Source organism: Homalodisca vitripennis, chromosome 7 (assembly GCF_021130785.1).
Source record: "Homalodisca vitripennis isolate AUS2020 chromosome 7, UT_GWSS_2.1, whole genome shotgun sequence".
Lineage (NCBI taxonomy): Eukaryota > Metazoa > Arthropoda > Insecta > Hemiptera > Cicadellidae > Homalodisca > Homalodisca vitripennis.
This window is the reverse complement of record NC_060213.1, coordinates 26,650,023-26,673,994: the sequence shown is the minus strand read 5'-3', so window position 1 is coordinate 26,673,994 and position 23,972 is coordinate 26,650,023. Positions and strand designations below refer to the sequence as shown.

The 23,972-nt window shown below is 32.0% G+C and overlaps 1 protein-coding gene across 2 annotated transcripts in view; it reads left to right on the top strand.

Moving 5' to 3' along the window:
* The first annotated feature begins 3,081 nt into the window (after positions 1-3,081).
* The window catches only part of LOC124365736 (probable isocitrate dehydrogenase [NAD] subunit alpha, mitochondrial), a 34,679-nt gene continuing 13,788 nt past the window's right edge, over positions 3,082-23,972 (top strand). The window contains exons 1-2 of one of the 2 annotated variants that reach the window (XM_046821723.1): positions 3,117-3,152; positions 10,234-10,329. In XM_046821723.1, the coding sequence (XP_046677679.1) occupies positions 3,126-3,152; positions 10,234-10,329 (123 nt within the window). In that variant the 5' untranslated portion in view covers positions 3,117-3,125. Of the gene's footprint in view, positions 3,153-10,233; positions 10,330-23,972 lie in introns of both variants that reach the window. The other variant, XM_046821724.1, reaches the window with a different exon arrangement.

The following is a 23,972-nucleotide window of genomic DNA, read 5'->3' as shown; positions in this document are numbered from 1 at the left end:
ATTGTATGATGAGTTCCCATTCTGAACATATAATGAAGTAATATTACAGACAAGAGATGCAGAGTGATAGTGAAAATATTCTATGAAGTTTGTGACAGAATTGTTTCTGAATTAAAAAAGAAAACTTCAGCTTATTTTTAACATGTGTTCAATATGATCAATTTTTAAGAAGTCAACTAAAGAATATATCTAAAGTTTATTAAAATAACATTGACGGGTGATTTTTGTTATAAGAGCTACTTTTGTGAGTTCCTGAATATCAAAGAAGAAACTAATGCAAAATGTAGGCCCACCGTAGTTGAAGGAATGGACGTAATCGTGAGTAAGAATTGTTCAGAGACATGGTATAAGCTTATAGTGACAAAAAAGCTTAAAGAAACCTTTCCCAATATAGAAGCTATCTTGAAAATCTGTCTTACAATTCTAATATCCAGTGCTTTGATTGAGAGATAGTTTGAAGAGGATAAAATTCTATTTTCGCTTGACTCTTTCAGAAGATCACATCAATGACTTAGCAATTCTCTACATTGAAAGTGGCTTTGAAAAAGATCAGCTACAACAAAATGATAGACACTTTTGCTGCTCAAAATGCAACAAGTACATATCTTGTAAATATTCTGAATCCTGTGTTTTCTTCAAAGTCTAGCTCGCAAAAGAGCAACTTAGTACTGGGCGCTCCAGGCTTAAGAAATGTAACAACAAGCACAGCTAGTAAAGTGGTGCATTACCTATTCATAGAACTATCTTTGTAAATTTTAAAGAATTTCTGCAATTCAACAATTCAGAACATCGATTTTAGGTAGATATAGTTTTGAAACATCGCATTACTGACTATGCTCCAATTAAAAATAAATTTATTTTATAGACGATGTTTAAGACTTATTGTTTTTGGGAGAAACATATTCATACTGTTCTCGAACAGACCTATAGAGTTGAAAGGGCGCCCTTTTAGATGGTATATAGACTGAAGATAATATTAATAAAGGAGTTTTCAATTTTGGTCGAAATCCTGGAGAATTATATTCCTGTAATAAGCCAGCATTTAGAGGAATCAACTCGAAACGCCTTATACACCACAGACCACATACAAAACTGTCTGATAAACGCCTTGCACCGTTATTTTGAGAAATATTTTACAGGCTGTGCAAGAGAAAATTATATCTTTAATAGCCGATGAACCATCAGATTTGGGGCATAATGAACAACGAGGTCCTTGTAAATGATTTAAAAACAGATTGGTCTTATGTAGTTTCTGTGCGTCAACAATGTCTGGATGCAATAACGGAGTTCAAGCTAAAAGTGTAAGGAGATATAAAAAGAGATCACGTGTTTACACTGCTATGGACAATGCTTGAATCTAGTCTTGGTTTAAGCGTTCAATTTAAGTAAAAAAATCACATTTTCAATTTCATAATGTATAACAATGGCAAAAGGAGTTAAGTTAACAACTCTGAAGTCCATTTTTACAACAAAGTATGCTTGTAGGGTAGAGGCTGTTAAATCTGTGAATACGGTAAGTTTTTTGTTCTTGTCAAATCCCTACAAGAAATCATATCAACGCCAAACAATGCTGGAGTGAAAATAAGAAGTTGTGGAATATTTTATGAACTGACATTTGATTTCGGTTTGGGTTTTGGAGATCACTCTCTCATTACTCTTCTTGACTAAAAGTAAGCAAAATTTCAGAATTAGGATATTAACCTTTTGAAAGCCGGAAATCTATTTCATTCCAGAGAAATAAAACTTCTTTTCACAAAATCTTTAATTTTACAAAAGACGTTTGTGAACAGATAGATGGCGAGGTTTCTGCTTTGAGAAATAAGTAAAGTGTCCTCACGTATTGATGAAACTGCCCAAAACTCACTGTTTTGAAACTAAAGAAGACCAGGACAAATGTTTGACATTTTACCCATTCATCTACTCACTAATAATTGGTATAGGTGAACGATTTATCCAAGAAGCATGTGACATTATAGTAGCAGTAAGAAAATTTCTCAAGTTGGAAGCAGATGAGGAAGATTTAAAAACAGTTTAAAAAAACTGTATGTAGACCTGTACGGCATCCAAACAGAGCAACAACTAATGCAGAGCTACAAGACGTGTGATAGTGGAGCTCATCCCAAAAAGGTAGGCCTTACAATAATTAAAATTGTTAATTATTTTGGAACACAAGGCTAAAAGATGTGGTTCATAATTATTTATAAGTAATTGCATACTCATTTTCTAAAATATAAAATTGGGCCGTTTTTTATAGAATATTATACATCGGCTTCTTACCATATTCCTCGTCAGATAAAGGGTTCAGTTAGAAGACGAAATGTAACAATGTAAAAAAAACTTTATTGTTTTTGTAATAGTTTTGATTGTATATTTGTCTATGTGCCCGCAGGATATCTTGAATATAAACTGAGCACCAGTTCCATGAATTGATAGATTTGATATTTTGCATGCAATCGCGGCAAAGTTTGTTATTTGACATAGTTATTTGTGTTGCTTACTCTTACCTTGTTTGTAAGGTAAACAAAAATAAAATAAATTTATCATTAAGATTTCTTTGATAAATCTCTAGTGTCAATTTACAATAGAACATTACATTACAATTTAAACTGTAATTGTTTAAATTACAAGAATTCAGATAGAGAATGTCACTCACGTATCTTTCCAGGGCAGATATTCCTTATGTAGAAAAGCTTTGATATAAACCAAGTCATTCATCGATGCCTTTAGCTTCTTTCAGCAAGTCTTTAATGCTGCTGGAATTGCTTCTTACCAGAATATATTGATTTTTCCCAAATATCGGAAGGTAATAGAAAGTATTCAGTATCATGCTGGTTGCAGTAGTTGTAGTGAGTAGCAACTTGTAGTACGTTCATTGTTCTATATGTATCTGAAATGTAATTCTGTCCATATTTAGAAGAATACAAATATAGAAAATCCCTTATAATGTGGAAAAGGTGTTTTTAAAAATTATCCGTAGTATTTATAGCTTACTAAGTCACTTAATCGTTACATTTTTAGTTTCAAAAGCAGGTTATTTTATTTTCCAATGTTGGCAATTGCTGATCCTTTTAAGAAGACAAAAACAAAAAATCTCCCCCATATGTCTTTTCGTTTTCTCTTTGAAGATGGCATCGCAGTTCTTCAAGAAAGTGGTGAGTTTATTTATTTTAATTTAAACTTAGGTGATTGGTTCCTGCGTTTTGGTTGGTTTTAAATTACAGTGTGGTTTATATTTTTGTAGAGTACGTTAGTTTTTACTCGGAAGATGTACTCTTTAAATTAAATAAACCTTTATATCTATTAACCTTCATAATAATCCCTTGTCCTACATTAGAACTATCCATAGTTTAGTATAACCCTAGTTTTCCGGTTTATAAGGAAATATGTATATTAATCTTAAGTGAATGGGTTTTCACTCTAAATATCAAAAATTGTTATCAGGAAAATTTTATTAAGCTTGTTAGATGTAAATTTTCTATGAATTTTAACATAGTCTATTCATAAGAGTTTTTATGTAAATATAACTGATTCCCATTAAGAATGAATTCTGAATTTTGCAGTGTATCAAATTGATAACAAATATATGTATTTAGGCCACCTCTTTAATACATAGTTCAACATTTTTTTATTTTCAGTCATTCTCCATACTGTTCATCGTTATTTACAAATATAAAACATTTCATCACACACACACACACACACACATAGCCTACTTATGATAACGAGACATACCCATCAATATATTATTCATCCAATAGTAATATATTGAATTTTTAATTAATTTGAGCAATAAATAAAATCACATGCACCAACTGTACATACATTGTCATATTCTAAACAATTTCTTCTATAAGTAGGCCTAACTTCTTTTAAATAAAAAATGATAGTTATATTTAGAAAACTATGCAAAATAACACTAATAGCTAATTTACAGTGTCTTTCTCAGTTTTAAGATGTTTGTTAAGATTGTTTCATTTTCTTTATCATTTAAATGACATTTTTCATGTCACCTGTCTTAATGTTTTGTTTGATTAATGATTGTTTTTTTTAATTATTTATGACATTACATAATTGTTTATACTATTTCTATTAATTTTAAACTTGTGACTTTAATTTAGTATTTTATATATGTTGATATCGATTGATAGTTCTGTCATTCGATATATAAAGTATCAATGATTGTAATAAGCAATATAAAAACCGGGTCTGTTTATCGTACTTTGACATTTTTCTGTGTGATCTTATGCTTTAGCCCTGAATAATGTATTACATTATTTAAATGCTTCTTGTAATGTCTATTATTGTTGTAATGACATACTTTTTGAAGTAATTATAAAAATAAATTTACAAGACTTGTCATAAAAGTAAGTGCAAACGAAAACAAGCACATCCTCCTTTTACAAATAACCTATGGGAATAAAGTGAATGTTCTTCATCTTTTATTAGCCGTACACTGAGTGATATATAGGCAGTAACATTTTATTTGTATTACAATATAATTTTGTTATTAAATTTTTACCTTGACTATTATTTATTCGGCTACAGTATAATAAGAGGCCACCACCACAATAGAATCATATTTATGATTATCCAAACTATAGAAACAAACGTATTGACACGAATTACATTATATAAAAAGTATACATGCTGTGTATCTATAAAATTTAACAAACAAAACAGTTTAACATTTAGTTACTTTTTACTGTTTTTAAGGATGTGCTATGATTCTATTATATTATACTGCAGCCCTTAGTTCAAATATAGTTTGATTTAATAAACAGTTTAATAGTTATTCCACATTTTCCACATAAAATGTTAAACGAAATATTTAACCTATTCACTATGCATCATAAACTGTCAAAAACCATTATGTTACATATTTTATAAGAACCTTTACATCTAGAAAACAATTTCAGTTTAGCATTAAAATATCATATTTTTTGCTGCAGAACTTGTAGCCTTCTGCTGGGTATAATATTGAAATTTATACAGTATAGACTATAACAATTTGGTTGAAACTGTATTATTAAGTTTTTATTTTTTACTATTATTTTAAGTGCAATAGGGAATGTATCACATCTTTAATTCATTATTTGTGTTGAGTGTGATAAGGGAACCCGGTTTTTATATCAGTTATTATAATCATTGATACTTAATATTCATTATCGAATACGCTTCTAAATCATATCAACATTTCTATAGCCATGATAACAATCATATTTGAAATTAAATGAATTAATACACTATACGCATAGGGACAATCTCATAGATAATAAGTGAGGTATAACAATAAAACAATTAGAACTGGAAATAGATAAACTCATAAATATTAATGAAATGATAAAAACATTAAAGTTTACATTTGAAAATTCTATTTTAGGTACGTGTTAATCATAAAGATGCATGGTTTTTACTATTAATTTTGATAATTGTTGGAAGTCTGCTTTGTTGTTCAGAAACATACATGATTTGAGCTAAAATTTAGGTACTATCTCGAGGGGTGTTTTTTTCATCAGAAGTGCGGGGTGGTGTTGAAGGTTGAATCCTGCACTTCAGGCCAGATTCATTTCCAATTGGTACTTTTCTGTGCTTAGATCCCATTAGAAGATTTTGTATGGGAAATACCAAGGCTGCGGTATTACAAGTGGTCACCATGAAATTAAGGTACCAAATTATCGATTAGATAGACCTTGAAACTATCTAATACAAATCACTCTAATTATAATTATTTCAATTAATTTTTGCCTGCTCTTTTTAATGTATTGAATAGAAATATTTTTCCAAATTAACTCGAAAACAAAGTAAAACTATTTGAGTAATGTACACATTGCCACAAGTACAATTGCAATACGTATTATTTGTGTCACAAGGTGTCAGACATGTTTATCGTTCAAAATAGTAAAAAATAACTAAATTGTACTCGGTTTTGTTACATTTTATAAATACATATAGCCGAGATAGTTTCTTTATTGATCATTAAATTATTACTTGTTTATATATATTAAAAAACTTGAACTATATTGCACTTTGAAACATTATGTATAACTTAATTCAGTTCATCATTATTTGGGATTCAGTAGTTAAGATAGATAATCATTAATATTGATTATTTGAATGTTGTGGTAGCCGCTTATTTTACTGCAGCCAATATCAATCTTAAATGTCATGTGTCCAGTGAAAATTGTATATAGTATTAACAAATGGTATTTGATGTAAATTAATCTTACATTTATTCGAGTCATGGTTTTAATTCCAAGATGTTTACTCAAGACATCTTTGTCAACAAAATCGTAAACCTATTTGATGCAATAATTTTGCATCAAATTACATTTTTAACCATAGATGTGGATCTATGAGTGATTGAATTTAGATTGCCTCGAGAGTGTCTGCATGTTTTAAACCAGTGACAGTATATCCAAAGTTTGTCCAAAAGATTTTACTGTTAAGAAGAGATTTTTCTCTCATTTGAACATATAATTAATTGGTAACATGATTTGAAAATCATCTACAATGTTAACATGATTCAGATTTGATTTTCTAAATACCAATATCATTCTTTATTTATTTTTTGTAATTTTAAAGGAACAAAGATACATTGTTAAAAGAGTAGAGAATTTAATGTCTAAAAAGAATTTTAATGGGTAGGGTCCAATAAGCGGACCCGGTTTTTTATATCGAAGAATATAATCATCGATACCTAATATTCACATATCGAATCATAGACTATCAATCGATATAAAAGTAATAACAATCATATGTTTAAATTAAAATGTGAATTTAATGATAACAAATAATAAATGAACATAACCAAAATCAGGGAAACTCATAACTTTAACTAAATGAAACAGAACGAAAACGTTTTTACTAAAGTTGTGTCCACCATTACCTTCTTTTTTTGCATCTGAAGACGACCATGTTAGCTCCTCTGACAGTTACATTTGTTACCTTCCCACAAATATCACATAATGGATTCTTAGGTACTAACCCAACATCCTGAAGCCATAAAAAACATATTTTATCGTCTTTTAAAGCAATTTCGTGAAGCTTCCTAAGATTGACGGCCATTTTAATACACAATGTTACGTGAAATTTAAAATATTACCTTGTATTATTTGAAAGTGTTTACAGCTGTTCATATAGATTATTTAAGTTGTTAAAAATAATTCATCAGTATCGATTGATTATATCGATGGTTATGATTAAGTAATATCGTTTGCCAATTTCGATATAAAAAACCGGGTCCGCTTATTGGACCGTACCCATTTTAATATTTATGTAAATATATTTTAATTGTTAGGGGTTTTTATTTCCATTCTAGGTTAAATAGTTCTCACAGCTCAAAACAATGCCAAACATAACAGTTTTTATGCCTAAACACAATTTTTTATGATCAACCGTTGTAATTATGGGTATGTTTACTGTATGTTTATATTCACAAAGAGTCATTATGAATGAATTAAGAATATTTTACTTTCCTGAATCCAAACTGCTCAGAGCATATTATATTAGGTTGTTATTAAAAAAAAACTAAACTATATGTTTTAATGTTCATGTTCACTTGTGTTCATTTTTAAAAAATTAGGTTATTTTCAAATTAATTACTAATTTATGTATTTTAAACTTGTGTTTAACCCTTTGTCGAGCAATCATCTCAAATCACCACAACAGGAAGCTTGGTGCTAAGTTCAATCACATTCAATCACCACAAACTGTTTAATCATTGTTCTCTGCTTTGTGCTGCTATCACACTGCTACTTTTGGAACTTCTGCTTGTGGAAATATCTATCGACAGTATTGTTGTCCTTGTTCATATAATATTTTTATGCCTAGAGGTGTTATCTAGGAGAAAAATATAAAGCATTGTATTGTGACCTCTTCATTGACATTGATTTAGTTCTTTTTCATTACAATACCCTCTGATTTCTGCTGTCATATTACAGAAGTATTGGAACTATTTGCAACTTTCTATAGCTATTTTTACTGACGTCATAATATTGTTATGCTTTTACGCTGTTTTCCGTTAGTATGTTAATTTTTTTACTACTAAGATTCAGAAATCAGAAATTCTTTATTGTCAGACAGTAGAACACTGCAAAATAGCGTCAACAATATTATGTAATAGTTAATTACATTAAGTTATTTTCAGAATAGCCCAATAAAATTAAATATAAAAACGTCAGATTAATTTAAACAGCACTAAAGTTTTTGTCAATGCTAAAATAAATCAAACTAAAGCTTACATAGGTGGCTAGTCTTAACATAAAGCTTAATATATAAGCTAGTCTGACCAGAGCACTCGACAAAGTCCCTGACACTGTAGTAAGCCCGCTGTACCAAATGCCGCTTGACCTCCCTCTCAAAAGAAGGACTTGTTTTTGTTTTCATAGAGTCTGTGAGTGCATTATATAGTTTAATGCCGCTGGTTAGTAAGATTGTAAGCCCAAATAGCTTTATGTGTAACAGTGATTAAGCGTACATTAAAAAATATCACCATATTCAAGAGTATTTAATAGCTATAACAATATATAATATGTAATAGTTTAGTTTGAATATAGTGATGTTAAAATAATAAAAACTCCACAAACAGAGTAGCCAAATGAGTTCAGTCTGGTAGCACCAGAAGCACATCATGGTGATTCAACCGGGACAGGGTTAAAAATCTTTTTTAGAAATGTATTTGTTGGTTCAGTTTTGTTAACCATAGCCAAAATTCTCTATTCAGAATTTTGTTTCTCATAAACCTTTGAAAAGATCACACATCAGACATCTTATTTGCCATTATATACATTTTTTATTAATTGATAGTTACAAAAAAGCCATTTAAAAAAATAAAATGTCTCCCATTAGGAAGATAATCTTAAAGTCTTTGAGTACCAAACCAAAACTTTTCTCTGTATCTGAAAAGTATTGGCAACTTTTTTCCTGATTTCCGAAGAATACCTCATGCCTTTTAGACATCTGTCACTCCCTTTTTCATGAAAATTAAAAGTTTTTTTTGATTATATATAAATAAATTCTGTAATACTAAACATTTAGTATCTCTTTATTTAAAAAGTGTAAAAATTAATAATAAAAAAATGCATTTACCAAAAAATATATTTTTCTTTACAAAAATTAGATTAAAAATATTTTATTTCCTTTTTAGTGTTTATGATTTGATTCTAGGTTTTATTCAGTTAGCAGATACATTTGAATAAACAGCTACTTTATCTTCTGAGCATGTGATAAAGTGAAGTGTCTATTATGGTGCTTATCTCTTCTAGTGGTTGCACGGCTCAGTTGAATGGAACAAGTAGGTTTACCAACATTACACACGCACGCAGTACTTGAGTTCTTATCAGTTAAATCTTATGAGCATTGATTTTGTGTCGCACCAGCATCGACTTCAATTCTGTCAATTAGGCCTACTAAACAACTAGAAAACGTGAAATAAGAAACCATTATTTGGTAGCTAGAACGATGTAAATTTTGTTCTGTTTTAGTTGCACCTAAGTGTCCAGTAAATGTTTAACTAAGAGAAGGAAGATCTTTCAGTGAAACATGGATACAGGGTCAAGGTGACCTTGAAATTCGTGTTTCGTTGAAAACATTCAACTGTTGTGATTTCTAGTCCCTTCTAATCACGAAATAATGGTACAAATAATAGGTCATGAGCTTAATTTAGGAAAATTTCATGAGGTTAATGAAGGAAAACTTCATGATTTTTGTAAAACTTGGAAGTTACAAGGAGAGGTACATGTGGTTTACCTTGTCACCTGGAGGTACTGAGAAATGAAAAAATTAAAACATGCACCAAATGAATTAATGAATTAATTGTTTAAGATTCAGTCAGCAGATTATAAGGTGAGGCATTCCACAAGATTGTGTATTAGGTCTCACCAGTATTTTGGTTCTCCTTATGAACAAATACAATTTAGTAAATGCTGAGACCAAAAGATAAGTTAAGGGGACGGAGAGTGTTTCGTGCAGAACAATTCAGCTCCAAGTAATGATAAAAGTTTTTGCACGATCACAAAAATCGTTCATTTATAATAATGCTTTTCTCCAGTTTAATTAAAAATCTGTATTGAATCACTGTGTATAGTTTCCATGTCGAAACAATCGCAACAATAAACAGTCCTACAAATTCGCCAGACCTGATATTTGTATGGTATTTTATTTTATTCTAGAGTAAATTTGTAAAATAGTTTTATTCAACATTCATATAAAACAGTATTATATTTTTTTATTTAGGTTTCATCGTTAAAGGCAGCATTCGGCGCAAATAAGAAAATAACAATTACAAAAGATCAATTAAAAACAAATATCAAAATACAGGAAGAAAGCCAAGTAAGCTTAATTACATATCGTGCACGACTTAACGCTTTTGTCCTAAGAACGCTGGAGAGTCATTCCACATCAAATTATACAGAACATTTTGGATTTATCACCCACCATCACAGATTTTGATGAAACTACATTTTTAATCCTTCCATATAAGGAAATGTATTAAATTTTACATTTCTACCTCAACTCGTTTTTGTTATATAGACAGTTAGTTAAAGTTTGGCCAAAATGAGCGTTTTTACATATTCTGAGAACTCTGGACGAGCTTGTACTTTCAATTTTTTTTTACAGTTGTATCTTCATCATTTATAGTGTAAATGTAAGGACAATTTACAATATTATTAAGAAAACTGCTGATTTCAGAAAAAATATAAACCCTAGCAAGTAAGCCATTTATTTATGTAGCTTAAACAAATATTTTTGGTAATTCATTAAGTGTTTTTAGGGACGTAAAAGGCGTTTTTGTCTTTAGTGGGGAATGAACTCTCTCTTAGTAATTAAGTATGGAACAAATTTCAAACTCTTCTATAGTTTTGGTATATGAAAACCATTGGTTTTTTGGATTTTTTTTTTTTTTGTGATTTTATGCTTTTTGCAGATATGAATTTAAAAAACTTGATTATCACTCTGTCTTTTTAAGATTAGCAAATTTAGTATAACACCTTTACGTCCCTAAAAACACTCAATGAATTACCAAAAATAATTTTAAAGCCACATAAAACAAGATAGATAGGATTTATATTTGTTCTTAAATCAGCATAGTTTTCTTAATAATGTTGTAAATTTTGCTTACATTTACACTGTAAATGATGAAATGAACACATTTTTGTAATTGAAAGTACAAGCTCATCCAGAGTGTAAAAACTCATTTTGCACCCTCATTTTGTAAAATTTTGTATATTTTCTTTTATATATATATATATATATATATATATATGAAAGGATTAAAAAAAGTAGTTTGTACAAAATCTGAGTTGGTGGGTGACGTGGTCTGGATGGTTTGATGTGGAATGGCCTGGGATTATTAGCTTTTAGTATAGGCATTCTCTGTGTATATAAAATATTGTGTACGTTCACTAACTAAATATAGATATTTCTTAGAGTTTATATAGATTCAAAATTATAATTTTAATGGGTTCTTGAAGCTTCTCCCTTCATAGTACTGTATGGTAATGGTATCGGTAATGTGAGATCTTATAACTTTATTTAGAATTTTGTGTTTGATCCATATTAGAAATTTAGCCTCGAAAAGTGTTTAATATACTGATATTACAAGATATATATATATATATATATATATATATATATATAATTATATATTACTGATATAACAATAATACAGCTTTGAACACTGCAGTTTTTTATTTATAAAAGTACCTTACCTACAAGTACCTTAAGATGGATTTTTCAAATCAGAAATGTACATTGTATAAATAAAAAACTACAAAAGTGTTCAAAGGTGTATTCTGATTACTTTATTTAGAATGTTCAAGAATGATTTTAAGAATGGCATTTTCAAGCCCTGCAAACATGAAATTAAATTGTTTTTATAGGATAAAATTGTGTTTATTTTCCAATTAAATATAGTTGATCTCCTAATAAGACTTACTCTTCCAGTTATATTTGATTTTGTTGATGTCTTTCATGTTATATTGTTTGTAAAATTTCACAGTGTAAATAATGTAAGGTTCCAACCTGTTGGGGGGGGGGGGGGTTCATGGATCCTGTAAATGTATTAATTTTTCAATCAGAACTCCTGAAATTGAGTTACTAGTTGATATAAAAAAATGGATTTTTTATACACCAGTTCAGAACTTTTTGCATTTGGATTTTCATACACCTCATGCAATAATTAAACCCTTTTCTAATTATTTGACAAATATTGTTTTTATGACAATCCTAAAAATCCATTATTATAATGCTCCTGGTAGAGAAAAACAATCTACACCTTATTCACATACTGTGGTGTTGTTGTTCAGGTGTTGAATCCACAGTGGTTAAACAATGCAGGAAATTATCTGGACTCTGCTGGAACAGCTTCAATCTGTCATAGAAACACCTTGAAACGTTTTAAGCTATTGTGGAGAACTTTCTCATTTTTAAATTTACCACAGTAATAGTAATCTCACCTTATTTTTTCCATCATCCTTTATCAGGTTATCGATCAGTCTCATTCTACTGGACAGTAAAACATATCAAATAATAAATTTGTTATTAAACTAAACTATTAAAATTGACACAACTTTTTGGTGATTAAATATTTGGTAATACATTACACTATACTATTTACATGAACCCAACTAAATGAAAATTGGATTTTAAATGGTTTTCTCTTATGTTGTATTTTGGGTCAAATAATACACAGCAACATACAAAAATATGTAATGTAATCCACTAATGAGTGAGGAAACTGTGTGGAATCAGTTACTCTGGCCACATGTGGGAACTGTGTGGAATCAGTTACTCTGGCCACATGAGGAAATTGTGTGGAATCAGTTACTCTGGCCACATGCAGGAACTGTGTGGAATCAGTTACTCTGGCCACATGTGGGAACTGTGTGGAATCAGTTACTCTGGTCACATGTGGGAACTGTGTGGAATCTTTTACTCTGGCCACATGTGGGAAACTGTGTGGAATCAGTTACTCTGGCCACATGAGGAAACTGTGTGGAATCAGTTACTCTGGCCACATGAGGAAATTGTGTGGAATCAGTTACTCTGGTCACATGCTGGAACTGTGTGGAATCAGTTACTCTGGCCACATGTGGGAACTGTGTGGAATCAGTTACTCTGGCCACATGTGGGAACTGTGTGGAATCAGTTACTCTGGCCACATGAGGAAATTATGTGGAATCAGTTACTCTGGCCACATGAGGAAATTGTGTGGAATCAGTTACTCTGGTCACATGCTGGAACTGTGTGGAATCAGTTACTCTGGCCACATGTGGGAACTGTGTGGAATCAGTTACTCTGGCCACATGAGGAAACTGTGTGGAATCAGTTATTCTGGCCACATGTGGGAACTGTGTGGAATCAGTTACTCTGGCCACATGAGGAAATTGTGTGGAATCAGTTACTCTGGCCACATGAGGAAATCTCTTATTTCCTCCCTTGTTACTGACAACATAACGTACTGTACAGTACAATTTATTTAGAGAGAAGATTCAAGTCAGTACTACAAACTGTTAACTGTTTAATTGGGAAACCAGGTTTTCAGGTCTTAGACCTAAATATGGAACAAAGAGTTACTATTCACATTCAATTAGTGTAAAATTGATCTATTCTATTTAAAGTGAGACTGTAGTTTTCCCTCTGTGCTATTTGGTAATTGACTTAATAATTAGTTAATTTTTAGATGTTAGCAAGGCTCACTAAACTAATGTCATATATATTGAAGACTGAGCTTATATGGGTTTCCTATTGTAATCACTATATTTGTTGTCTTTCTTGTACCCGGGTCTTCATTCATACACCTCAATAACAATACATAAATTAATATATTCCTCTTTGTAATAATTTTACTCTTTAGTTGGTGAATGGTTTCTTGACAATTCTCTAAAAACCTATGTTGTAATGTTTGAAAGAACAATCTTTACCTTTTTTTCGTACAAATTCTCCATTTGCAATTCATTCATTGAGTTATTTTTAAAAGTGAAAGGTTAACAAAATACAAAGTTTTAAATATTGGGTGTTGTGATTTTTAAATATAGTGGTTGCAATATCACATAATTTAAATTTTGTACTTAATTTCCAAGTATTTTTTTATCACAAAAACGTTTTAAAGTACCATCAGCCAACAAGGCAAAGAGACTAAGATTTACAAATTTTTTAGTTTATTATCTGTTTCTTTTTTATTATTATTTTATTAGCTGATTCTAATATAACAAGTAAGTACTTGTCTGAAAATTAATTTCAAATATTGCAGGATATTATATTAAGATGACTTGTGAAACAATCTGTCATCTGATATTTTCTAACTCTTTTACTATCTTCCCTTTTCTAGTCGCACAAAAGCTAGAGTGGCTGGTGTTTAATTGCTTTAAAGGATTCCTCATTCAATTTAACAAAATCTACTTTTTGTTTTTACACAATGCGATTCAACCCACAGTTCCAGGGAAACTTCTTACTTCGGATCTTCTGTATTACCTCATTCTATTATCTTTGCACTTGTGGAATTACCTTTTAGGGATGCTGAGATATTTTATTAACTCGTTAATTGTTGAGGGGTTAGGTTCACAGCATTAGGTGTCGTTGCATTGCTGAAACACTTTCAAACTAAGTATATTTCGTGATTTTTGCAGTTTTTAACATATCCATTGAATATGATATTTAAAGTTTTTTATTTGAACCAGATTGTCTAATGATAAATATATTATCACATTTAAATATTAACCAGCAAGATTTGTGAAACTTTAAACTAAATTAAAGGTTCATAACTTAAATATTTAATTAAAAAGGTTGTAACAACTTCATTATTAACAAATAATATCAGAAAACTCTCGTAAAACAGTACAAACCCTATTTAACTTATATTTCTTATATAGTATAAAATACTTGGCATCCAATACTTGTTTGTATTTGTTTGATTGATATCCACAAGATAGCGTTAACCTTACGTCAATCTATTGCTCATTTCCAAACTAATAAGAGTTTCAAATAACAAACCAGCTGTCACTACGAAAGAAAAATGCTGATAACCTAAAGACAAGAACTCAGGTGTGATGGTTGTTGACGAAACTAGTATTGCATGATATATCTTGACCTTGCTGATTATTTAACGAAATAGAGTTATACAATATATTTCAAGTGTGGTGATTAAAGAGCAGGGTCCCCACCCCGACCGTGAAAACCGTGAAACCGGGAATAAGCCGTGAATTTCGTTTGCGTACGATATTCGAAAATTCGAAAACTGAATTTGGAAAGACTGGGTCCTAAATAATAAACGAGGTCGTGAAACGTTGATTGGAAGGTAGGCATACGATATTAACACCAAAACACCGTGCCGGTTCGTAGAGGGAGCGGGCAGCCAGCTTTGATTTTGTGTAACTCCGACCACAGAAAACTCCAAGATGTCCTTGCCCTTTCGAAGTCAGAAGAGAAGAGAACAAGAAACCTAATTCCCGATATCTAGAAAAACCTGAAAATACTAGAACCAATCAAAAGCCAGAAAGCCACAGAAACATCTAGAAAGAGAACAACCATCTGGTAAAACAGATGGCTCGACCAGCTGTAAGGAAACAGCTCCCGGTCCGTCCAAAGACCCAACAAAAAATAAAGTGGCAAACGCCACATCCTCCCCCTCTACCCCGGGAGAGAAAAAGAAAAAAACTCAAAAGGATAAGGTAGGAAGACAGGACGGAAAGATTAGAGACTACAACTGGTACTGCTGTGTTAGCAAACAGCTAGAAATAGCTCTAGTATGGATATCCTGCCACGCTCGCGAGGCGCTCCAAAAGCGTAACGGCTAGAATCCATTCCGACTGACCACACTACTCAAGATTAAATCTTTTTAGTTTAAAGAGGCTTGAGGAAAAGCCTAGTAGTAGTAAAAAAAAACTTGAACAAAATTAAACTACTTTCTGTGGTAGCTACCAATTAAATAAAGGTCTGAATTGTTGACACAAGGATGGGTTTTTTCGTTTGTTTCTACATCACTAATACGCTTGGTGGTCAAAAGCTACAAGAGGGTGTTCCAGTAAGGTTGGGAAGGAAATTAAATAAGTGTACACTTATTAGCCAAAGCTTATTAGCCAAAGCACTTCCTAAAGTCTCCACCATCCGGGTATCTCCACCCCGGAACCCAAGGGCCACTTAAGCACCCGAATGGAAACCCCGAACGGCTGGCGGAACTCCTTGTACCACCGGGAGAGTATTACTCCAGACATAAGGTCTGTATTTTTTTTTCTTCAAAGATGGGAGGAAAACAGAAGGGATGAAGAGACCATTCCAAAGCGAAAATTAAAAATATGAGAAAATTACACCCATCATAATATCAACAGACCCAAGTTCGTGTTGTAAAGGCTAATTAGGTAAAAACCTGGTACTGGCAAAATTTAGCAAAAGTGGGCCAGTACTCTCCTCCCCCTACGGGACGGCTGAGAAAAAAAATTGGTGGCCAGTGGGAAAAGACAAAATAAAGTTTTTATTTTTTCCATACTAGTTTTTTAAATTTAGAGACTTGGAGCAAATAAATTCAGGCTCTTAAAAGGCGTGAAAGAAAAACTGTAGAGCTACGGGAAGAGCTTAACGTGAGTAAGGAAATATCATTTGGTCGTGGGTAAAGTGGTTTAATTAGGAACTTTAAAAACAAAAAAAACAACTAGTTTCTAAGTGTTGGCCAGGAAAGGCAAAAAAAAAACCCTGAAACACCTACGGAAAAAAGAGACCAAAAAAAAAACTAACTGGGCCAAAAACCCAACAAAATTGGGTTAACAATCAATAAACCTCTAAAAACAATAACAATAAAAAAGCCTTCAAAGGATAACAGTAACAACAGTAAAAAAAAAACACTTCCAATATAAACACTAAACAGCAAATAAATAAGATAGCTGCTGGAACATTTAGCAGCTTCAGAGACAAAATTATAAAGTCCTTAAAGACACAAAGAGATAACAACAACAACTAACTACAAAAAAATATATAGACAAACTACAATCTTCAACAATATTTTCAACAATAAAAAACTAAACCTATCCATCGCTGCTAACTTAGCTTGAAAAACAAAGAATTCCACCTACTGCCAAAAGACTGACCCTACTAAGCAAGAGAAAGACAAAGAAAAGGAAAAGGGAAAGAAAATGTAAGCTTGTGTTGTAAAATGTAATGGGTTGGCGCCGAACCAAGGATAGCAGGCTGCGCGACTGCATTAGGGAATGTTAAAAATAAAAAAAAAAACATAAAATTCGCTCCCAATGTACAGCCTAGAAAAATTGCCGAAGCAAAAAAAAATTCTCTAAACAGCCAATGCTAATCCTGATTCCCCCCGTGTATATGTACTGTAAAAGAAGAGGAGTAAAAGTATCAGAGTGTTAATGTGGTGTAAGGAAGAGAAGGAATGAAGAAGAAGAAGAATGGAGGGGGAAAAAAAAACTAAACTAACATCACTATGCCTAAACCATCCCTATAAACGTCCCGGCAGCGGCGCTTTGGTCTTAGATAGGCCCAAATTATTTTCTTCAGGTGGGAAACATGGGCCGACCAATAAGTTTTCCCTGACTTGGACACCTCAAAGTCACAGCAAAAAGTATTCAGAAAATCATTAGAGCAATTTTACTGTGGTGTATGCAAAAAGTACAAAGTTAAAAAAAAAAGACTATTATAAATTTATAGTATTACAAATAAATAAAAGCATATAGTACATTTCCTTATATTATTACCATGAAACCAACTTCCAGTATCACTAACAGGTGTAGGCAGAAAAAAAAAAATCAAAAGTTTGGCTTTCAGAGCAAAAAATGTCCGGCTGCCATCAGTCGGGGTAGACTCAATTTGTTTCCTCTCAAAAGGTTGAGAAAGTTCAAATGTACTCAAAAAAAACTAACAACACCTTTCAAAACCTAAAAGAATAAGAGAGGGAAACAAAGTAAACAAAAATTAATCAAAAGCAAGAGCAACTGTACCGTAGAAGAGCAAAAAAAAATATATAAGTGTAGCGAGTCGTAAAGTAGCGCTACCGGTAACTACTACATAAAGTTCAACAAGGCCCAAGTGAACAAGACACAAGCCTAAATAGTAAAACTCTCCCTTAAAAACTGTAAAAAATTTAGAACACCCCCAAAAAAAAAATTCTTTTGAGGCCAAGAATCCAAAAAAAAAAACCCCAGTGAAAAATTAAAAATTAAGAAATTAAAGGACCAAAGGAAAAAAAAAATTATTTAACCACTTAAGGCTTAAATTAGGCTAAACTGAAATTTAGGTAAGTTAAACACCCGAAGCTGAATCAAAGCAAGCTGACATATCAATCAATCCAAAGAGTCCACTAGGGTTTGGTATATTATAAAAATAGTGAACCCTCAAGGTGGCAAACTATAGTTTTAAAAGTTTGTAAAAGAAAGGATTGTTTCAACATTTTGGAAAAGAAAGTTTAGTTTTGTAAGTAATTAAATCACTTATATGTATGTCAGCTGCACGTCAAATCCAACCCCAAGCTCAAACTTCATAAAAAAAAATTACAAAAACAAGCATAGGCCTATGTTACTTTCAATACTAGTTGAAACTAAAGGTGTACTCCATATTAACTTTAACTGTTTTAACTTAAACCGGCACTAGTCAAAAAGAAGCAAAGGGCTTTTTAATAATAGACTAAAAAAGAATTATTATTTTTACAATAACATTAAAGTTTTGAAGAGAAGTTTTAGAAAAAAAAAAAATTGCAAACTGTTAGACTAAATCAACCCCTTAAGCTTGAAACTGCCCCGAACAATCAAATAGCATAGGCCTACATAAAAGTTTGACATGTTTTCTAAGTAGAAAAAATATCAGATAAATTTAACAGTAACACTTCACTTACCTTGTGTATAGACTAAGATTAATTAACAAAATTGTGTAAGACTCGAATAAATTCAACGCAGTAGACAAAATCATCAAATTAGTGCTATTAAAAATTTAAACTCTTATCAACTTAAAACAATGTACAAGTGGAGTAAATCCGCTGGAAGAATAAATAAATAACTAAATAATTAATGTAAATCCTAGAATAACAACAATTAATTGCATTTGGAACTAAGGGTAGGTGTGGGAAGGTTAAAAATTTTAATTAAATCAGATGTAGAGATGAAAATATCAGAAGGAAGGCAAGTTAAATATAAAAAAGAACACTTTTAAATTATAAGCCAACCCAAAGTAAATAATCTGGTGAAACTGAATGGGGGTTTTCAAATATTAACCAGAAAGCTAAGAACTTTAAAAACAAAAGGTAGGCTATACATAGGCGGCAGTACAATACGCTCAAGTCACCAACAGCATCTAATGAAATCCTTCGACTTTACTTGCACAGATCTGAGCCAAAGTTTAAATTAAAATAACTAAAAGGTGCTAATTAAAGGTTTAGAAAAAAGCACAAGTAATTAAGTTTCCAGGTATGTTTAAGGCAACAGGCTACACTGTAGGTGAAAGTAAAAGTTAGGTTAAAGAGTTAACTACTTGGTTGAGAGAAAAAAAATTTATTAAAATTGGTTTAAAAGTAAAATTTTAAGCTAGAAAAAAATCAACCAAATACCTATGGCCTAAATAATTAGTGAGAATAAGTTACTAAAGTTTAAGAAATACTGCCACTCACATGTTCAATAATTACACAACTAGGCTTAGGTAGCAGTTGGTTTGCAAGAACTGCTTGCTCAGACTTGCACATTAAAAACAAGCTACTTCGAAAAAGTTTAACATTTTGAGTATAAAAAAGGCAGTGTAAGGAAAATTTAGAAAACTAAAAAAAATTTAGAAAAAACGTCTACCCCTTTAAAAAAAAACTTAAAAACTAGGACTTAGCTCTCATAGCTGTGTAGAATTCCTCCGCTCCCACCGGCAAGCCTAGCCTTCCATTTCAAACCATGATCTGCTACCAATATGCGACGATATTCGAAAACTGAATTTGGAAAGACTGGGTCCTAAATAATAAACGAGGTCGTGAAACGTTGATTGGAAGGTAGGCATACGATATTAACACCAAAACACCGTGCCGGTTCGTAGAGGGAGCGGGCAGCCAGCTTTGATTTTGTAACTCCGACCACAGAAAACTCCAAAGATGTCCTTGCCCTTTCGAAGTCAGAAGAGAAGAGAACAAGAAACCTAATTCCCGATATCTAGAAAACCTGAAAATACTAGAACCAATCAAAAGCCAGAAAGCCACAGAAACATCTAGAAAGAGAACAACCATCTGGTAAAACAGATGGCTCGACCAGCTGTAAGGAAACAGCTCCCGGTCCGTCCAAAAGACCAACAAAATAAAGTGCAAACGCCACATCCTCCCCCTCTACCCCGGGAAGAGAAAAGAAAAAAACTCAAAAGGATAAGGTAGGAAGACAAGGACGGAAAGATTAGAGACTACAACTGGTACTGCTGTCGTTAGCAAACAGCTAGAAATAGCTCTAGTATGGATATCCTGCACGCTCGCGAGGCGCGCTCCAAAAAAGCGTAACGGCTAGAATCCATTCCGACTGACCACAACACTACTCAAGATTAAATCTTTTTAGTTTAAAGAGGCTTGAGGAAAAGCCTAGTAGTAGTAAAAAAAAAACTTGAACAAAATTAACTACTTTCTGTGGTAGCTACCAATAAATAAAGGTCTGAATTGTTGACACAAGGATGGGTTTTTTTCGTTTGTTTCTACATCACTAATACGCTTGGTGGTCAAAAGGCTACAAGAGGGTGTTCCAGTAAGGTTGGGAAGGAAATTAAATAAGTGTACACTTTATTAGCCCAAAGCTTATTAGCCAAAGCACTTCCTAAAGTCTCCACCATCCGGGTATCTCCACCCCGAAACCCAAGGGCCACTTAAGCACCCGAATGGAAACCCCGAACGGTGGCGGAACTCCTTGGACCACCGGGAGAGTATTACTCCAGACATAAGGTCTGTTTTTTTTTTTCTTCAAAGATGGGAGGAACAGAAGGATGAAGAGACCATTCCCAAAGCGAAAATTAAAAATATGAGAAAATTACACCCATCATAATATCTAACAGACCCAAGTTCGTGTTGTAAAGGCTAATTAGGTAAAAAAAACCTGGTACTGGCAAAATTTAGCAAAAGTGGGGCCAGTACTCTCCTCCTCCCCCTACGGGACGGCTGAGAAAAAAAATTGTTTGTGGCCAGTGGGAAAAGACAAAATAAAGTTTTATTTTTCCATACTAGTTTTTTAAATTTAGAGACTTGGAGCAAATAAATTCAGGCTCTTAAAAGGCGTGAAAGAAAAACTGTAGAGCTACGGGAAGAGCTTAACGGGAGTAAGGAAATTCATTTGGTCGTGGTAAAAGTGGTTTAATTAGGAACTTTAAAAACAAAAAAACAACTAGTTTCTAAGTGTTGGCCAGGAAAGGCAAAAAAAAACCCTGAAACCTACGGAAAAGAGACCAAAAAAAAACTAACTGGGCCAAAACCCCAACAAAATTGGGTTAACAATCAATAAACCTCTAAAACAATAACAATAAAAAAGCCTTCAAAGGATAACAGTAACAACAGTAAAAAAAAAACACTTCCAATATAAACACTAAACAGCAAATAAAATAAGATAGCTTGCTGGAAACATTTAGCAGCTTCAGAGACAAAATTATAAAGTCTTAAAGACACAAAGAGATAACAACAACAACTAACTACAAAAAAATATATAGACAAACTACAATCTTCAACAATATTTTCAACAATAAAACTAAACCTATCCATCGCTGCTAACTTAGCTGAAAAAACAAAGAATTCCACTACTGCCAAAGACTGACCCTACTAAGCAAGAGAAAGACAAAGAAAAGGAAAAGTGAAAGAAAATGTAAGCTTGTGTTGTAAAATGTAATGGGTTGGCCGAACCAAGGATAGCAGGCTGCGCGACTGCATTAGGGAATGTTAAAAATAAAAAAAAACATAAAATTCGCTCCCAATGTACAGCCTAGAAAAAAATTGCCGAAGCAAAAAAAAATTCTCTAAACAGCCAATGCTAATCCTGATCCCCCCGTGTATATGTACTGTTAAAAGAAGAGAGTAAAAGTATCAGAGTGTTAATGTGGTGTAAGGAAGAGAAGAAGAAAGAAGAAGAAGGAGGGGGAAAAAACTAAACTAACATCACTATGCCCTAAAACCATCCCTATAAACGTCCCGGCAGCGGCGCTTTGGTCTTAGATAGGCCCAAATTATTTCTTCAGGTGGGAAACATGGGCCGACCTAATAAGTTTCCCTGACTTGGGAACACCTCAAAGTCACAGCAAAAAAGTATTCAGAAAATCATTAGAGCAAAAATTTTTAACTGTGGGTGTATGCAAAAAGTACAAGTTAAAAAAAAAAACTATTATAAAATTTATAGTATTACAAATAAATAAAAGCATATAGTACATTTCCTTATTATTACCATGAAACCAACTTATCCCAGTATCACAAACAGGTGTAGGCAGAAAAAAAAAAATCAAAAGTTTGGGCTTTCAGAGCAAAAAAATGTCGGCTGCCATCAGTCGGGGGGTAGACTCAATTTGTTTCCTCTCACAAAAGGTTGAGAAAGTTCAAAGTACTCAAAAAAAACTAACAACACCTTTCAAAACCTAAAAGAATAAGAGAGGGAAACAAAGTAAAACAAAAATTAATCAAAAGCAAGAGCACCTGTACACGTAGAAGAGCAAAAAAAATATATAAGTGTAGCGAGTCGTAAAGTAGCTGCTACCGGTAACTACTACATAAAGTTCAACAAGGCCCAAGTGAACAAGACACAAGCCTAAATAGTAAACTCTCCCTTAAAACTGTAAAAAAATTTAGAACACCCCCCAAAAAAAAAAATTCTTTTGAGGCCCAAGAATTCCAAAAAAAAAAACCCCAGTGAAAAATTAAAAATTAAGAAATTAAAGACCAAAGGAAAAAAAAATTATTTAACCACTTAAGGCTTAAATTAGGCTAAACTGAAATTTAGGTAAGTTAAACACCCGAAGCTGAATCAAGCAAGCTGACATATCAATCAATCCAAAGAGTCCACTAGGGTTTGGTATATTATAAAATAGTGAACCCTCAAGGTGGCAAACTATAGTTTTAAAAGTTTGTAAAAGAAAGGATGTTTTCAACATTTTGGAAAGAAAGTTTAGTTTTTGTAAGTAATTAAATCACTTATATGTATGTCAGCACGTCAAATCCAACCCCAAGCTGCAACTTCATAAAAAAATTACAAAACAAGCATAGGCCTATGTTACTTTCAATACTAGTTGAAACTAAAGGTGTACTCCATATTAACTTTAACTGTTTTACTTAAACCGGCACTAGTCAAAAGAAGCAAAGGGCTTTTAATAATAGACTAAAAAGAATTATTATTTTTACAATAACATTAAAGTTTTTGAAGAAGGTTTTAGAAAAAAAAAATTGCAAACTGTTAGACTAAATCAACCCCTTAAGCTTGAACTGCCCCGAACAATCAAATAGCATAGGCCTACATAAAAAGTTTGACATGTTTCTAAGTAGAAAAAATATCAGATAAAATTTAACAGTAACACTTCACTTACCTTGTGTATAGACTAAGATTAATTAAACAAAAATTGTGTAAGGACTCGAATAAATTCAACGCAGTAGACAAAATCATCAAATTAGTGCTATTAAAAATTTAAACTCTTATCAACTTAAAACATGTACAAGTGGAGTAAATCCGCTGGAAGAATAAATAAATTAACTAAATAATTAATTAAATCCTAGAATAACAACAATTAATTGCATTTGGAACTAAGGGTTAGGTGTGGGAAGGTTAAAAATTTTAATTAAATCAGATGTAGAGATGAAATATCAGAAGGAAGGCAAGTTATATAAAAAAAGAAACACTTTTAATTATAAGCCAACCCAAAGTAAATAATCTGGTGAAACTGAATGGGGGTTTCAAATATTAAACCAGAAAGCTAAGAACTTTAAAAAACAAAAGGGTTAGGCTATACATAGGCGGCAGTACAATACGCAGTCACCAACAGCATCTATGAAATCCTTCGAC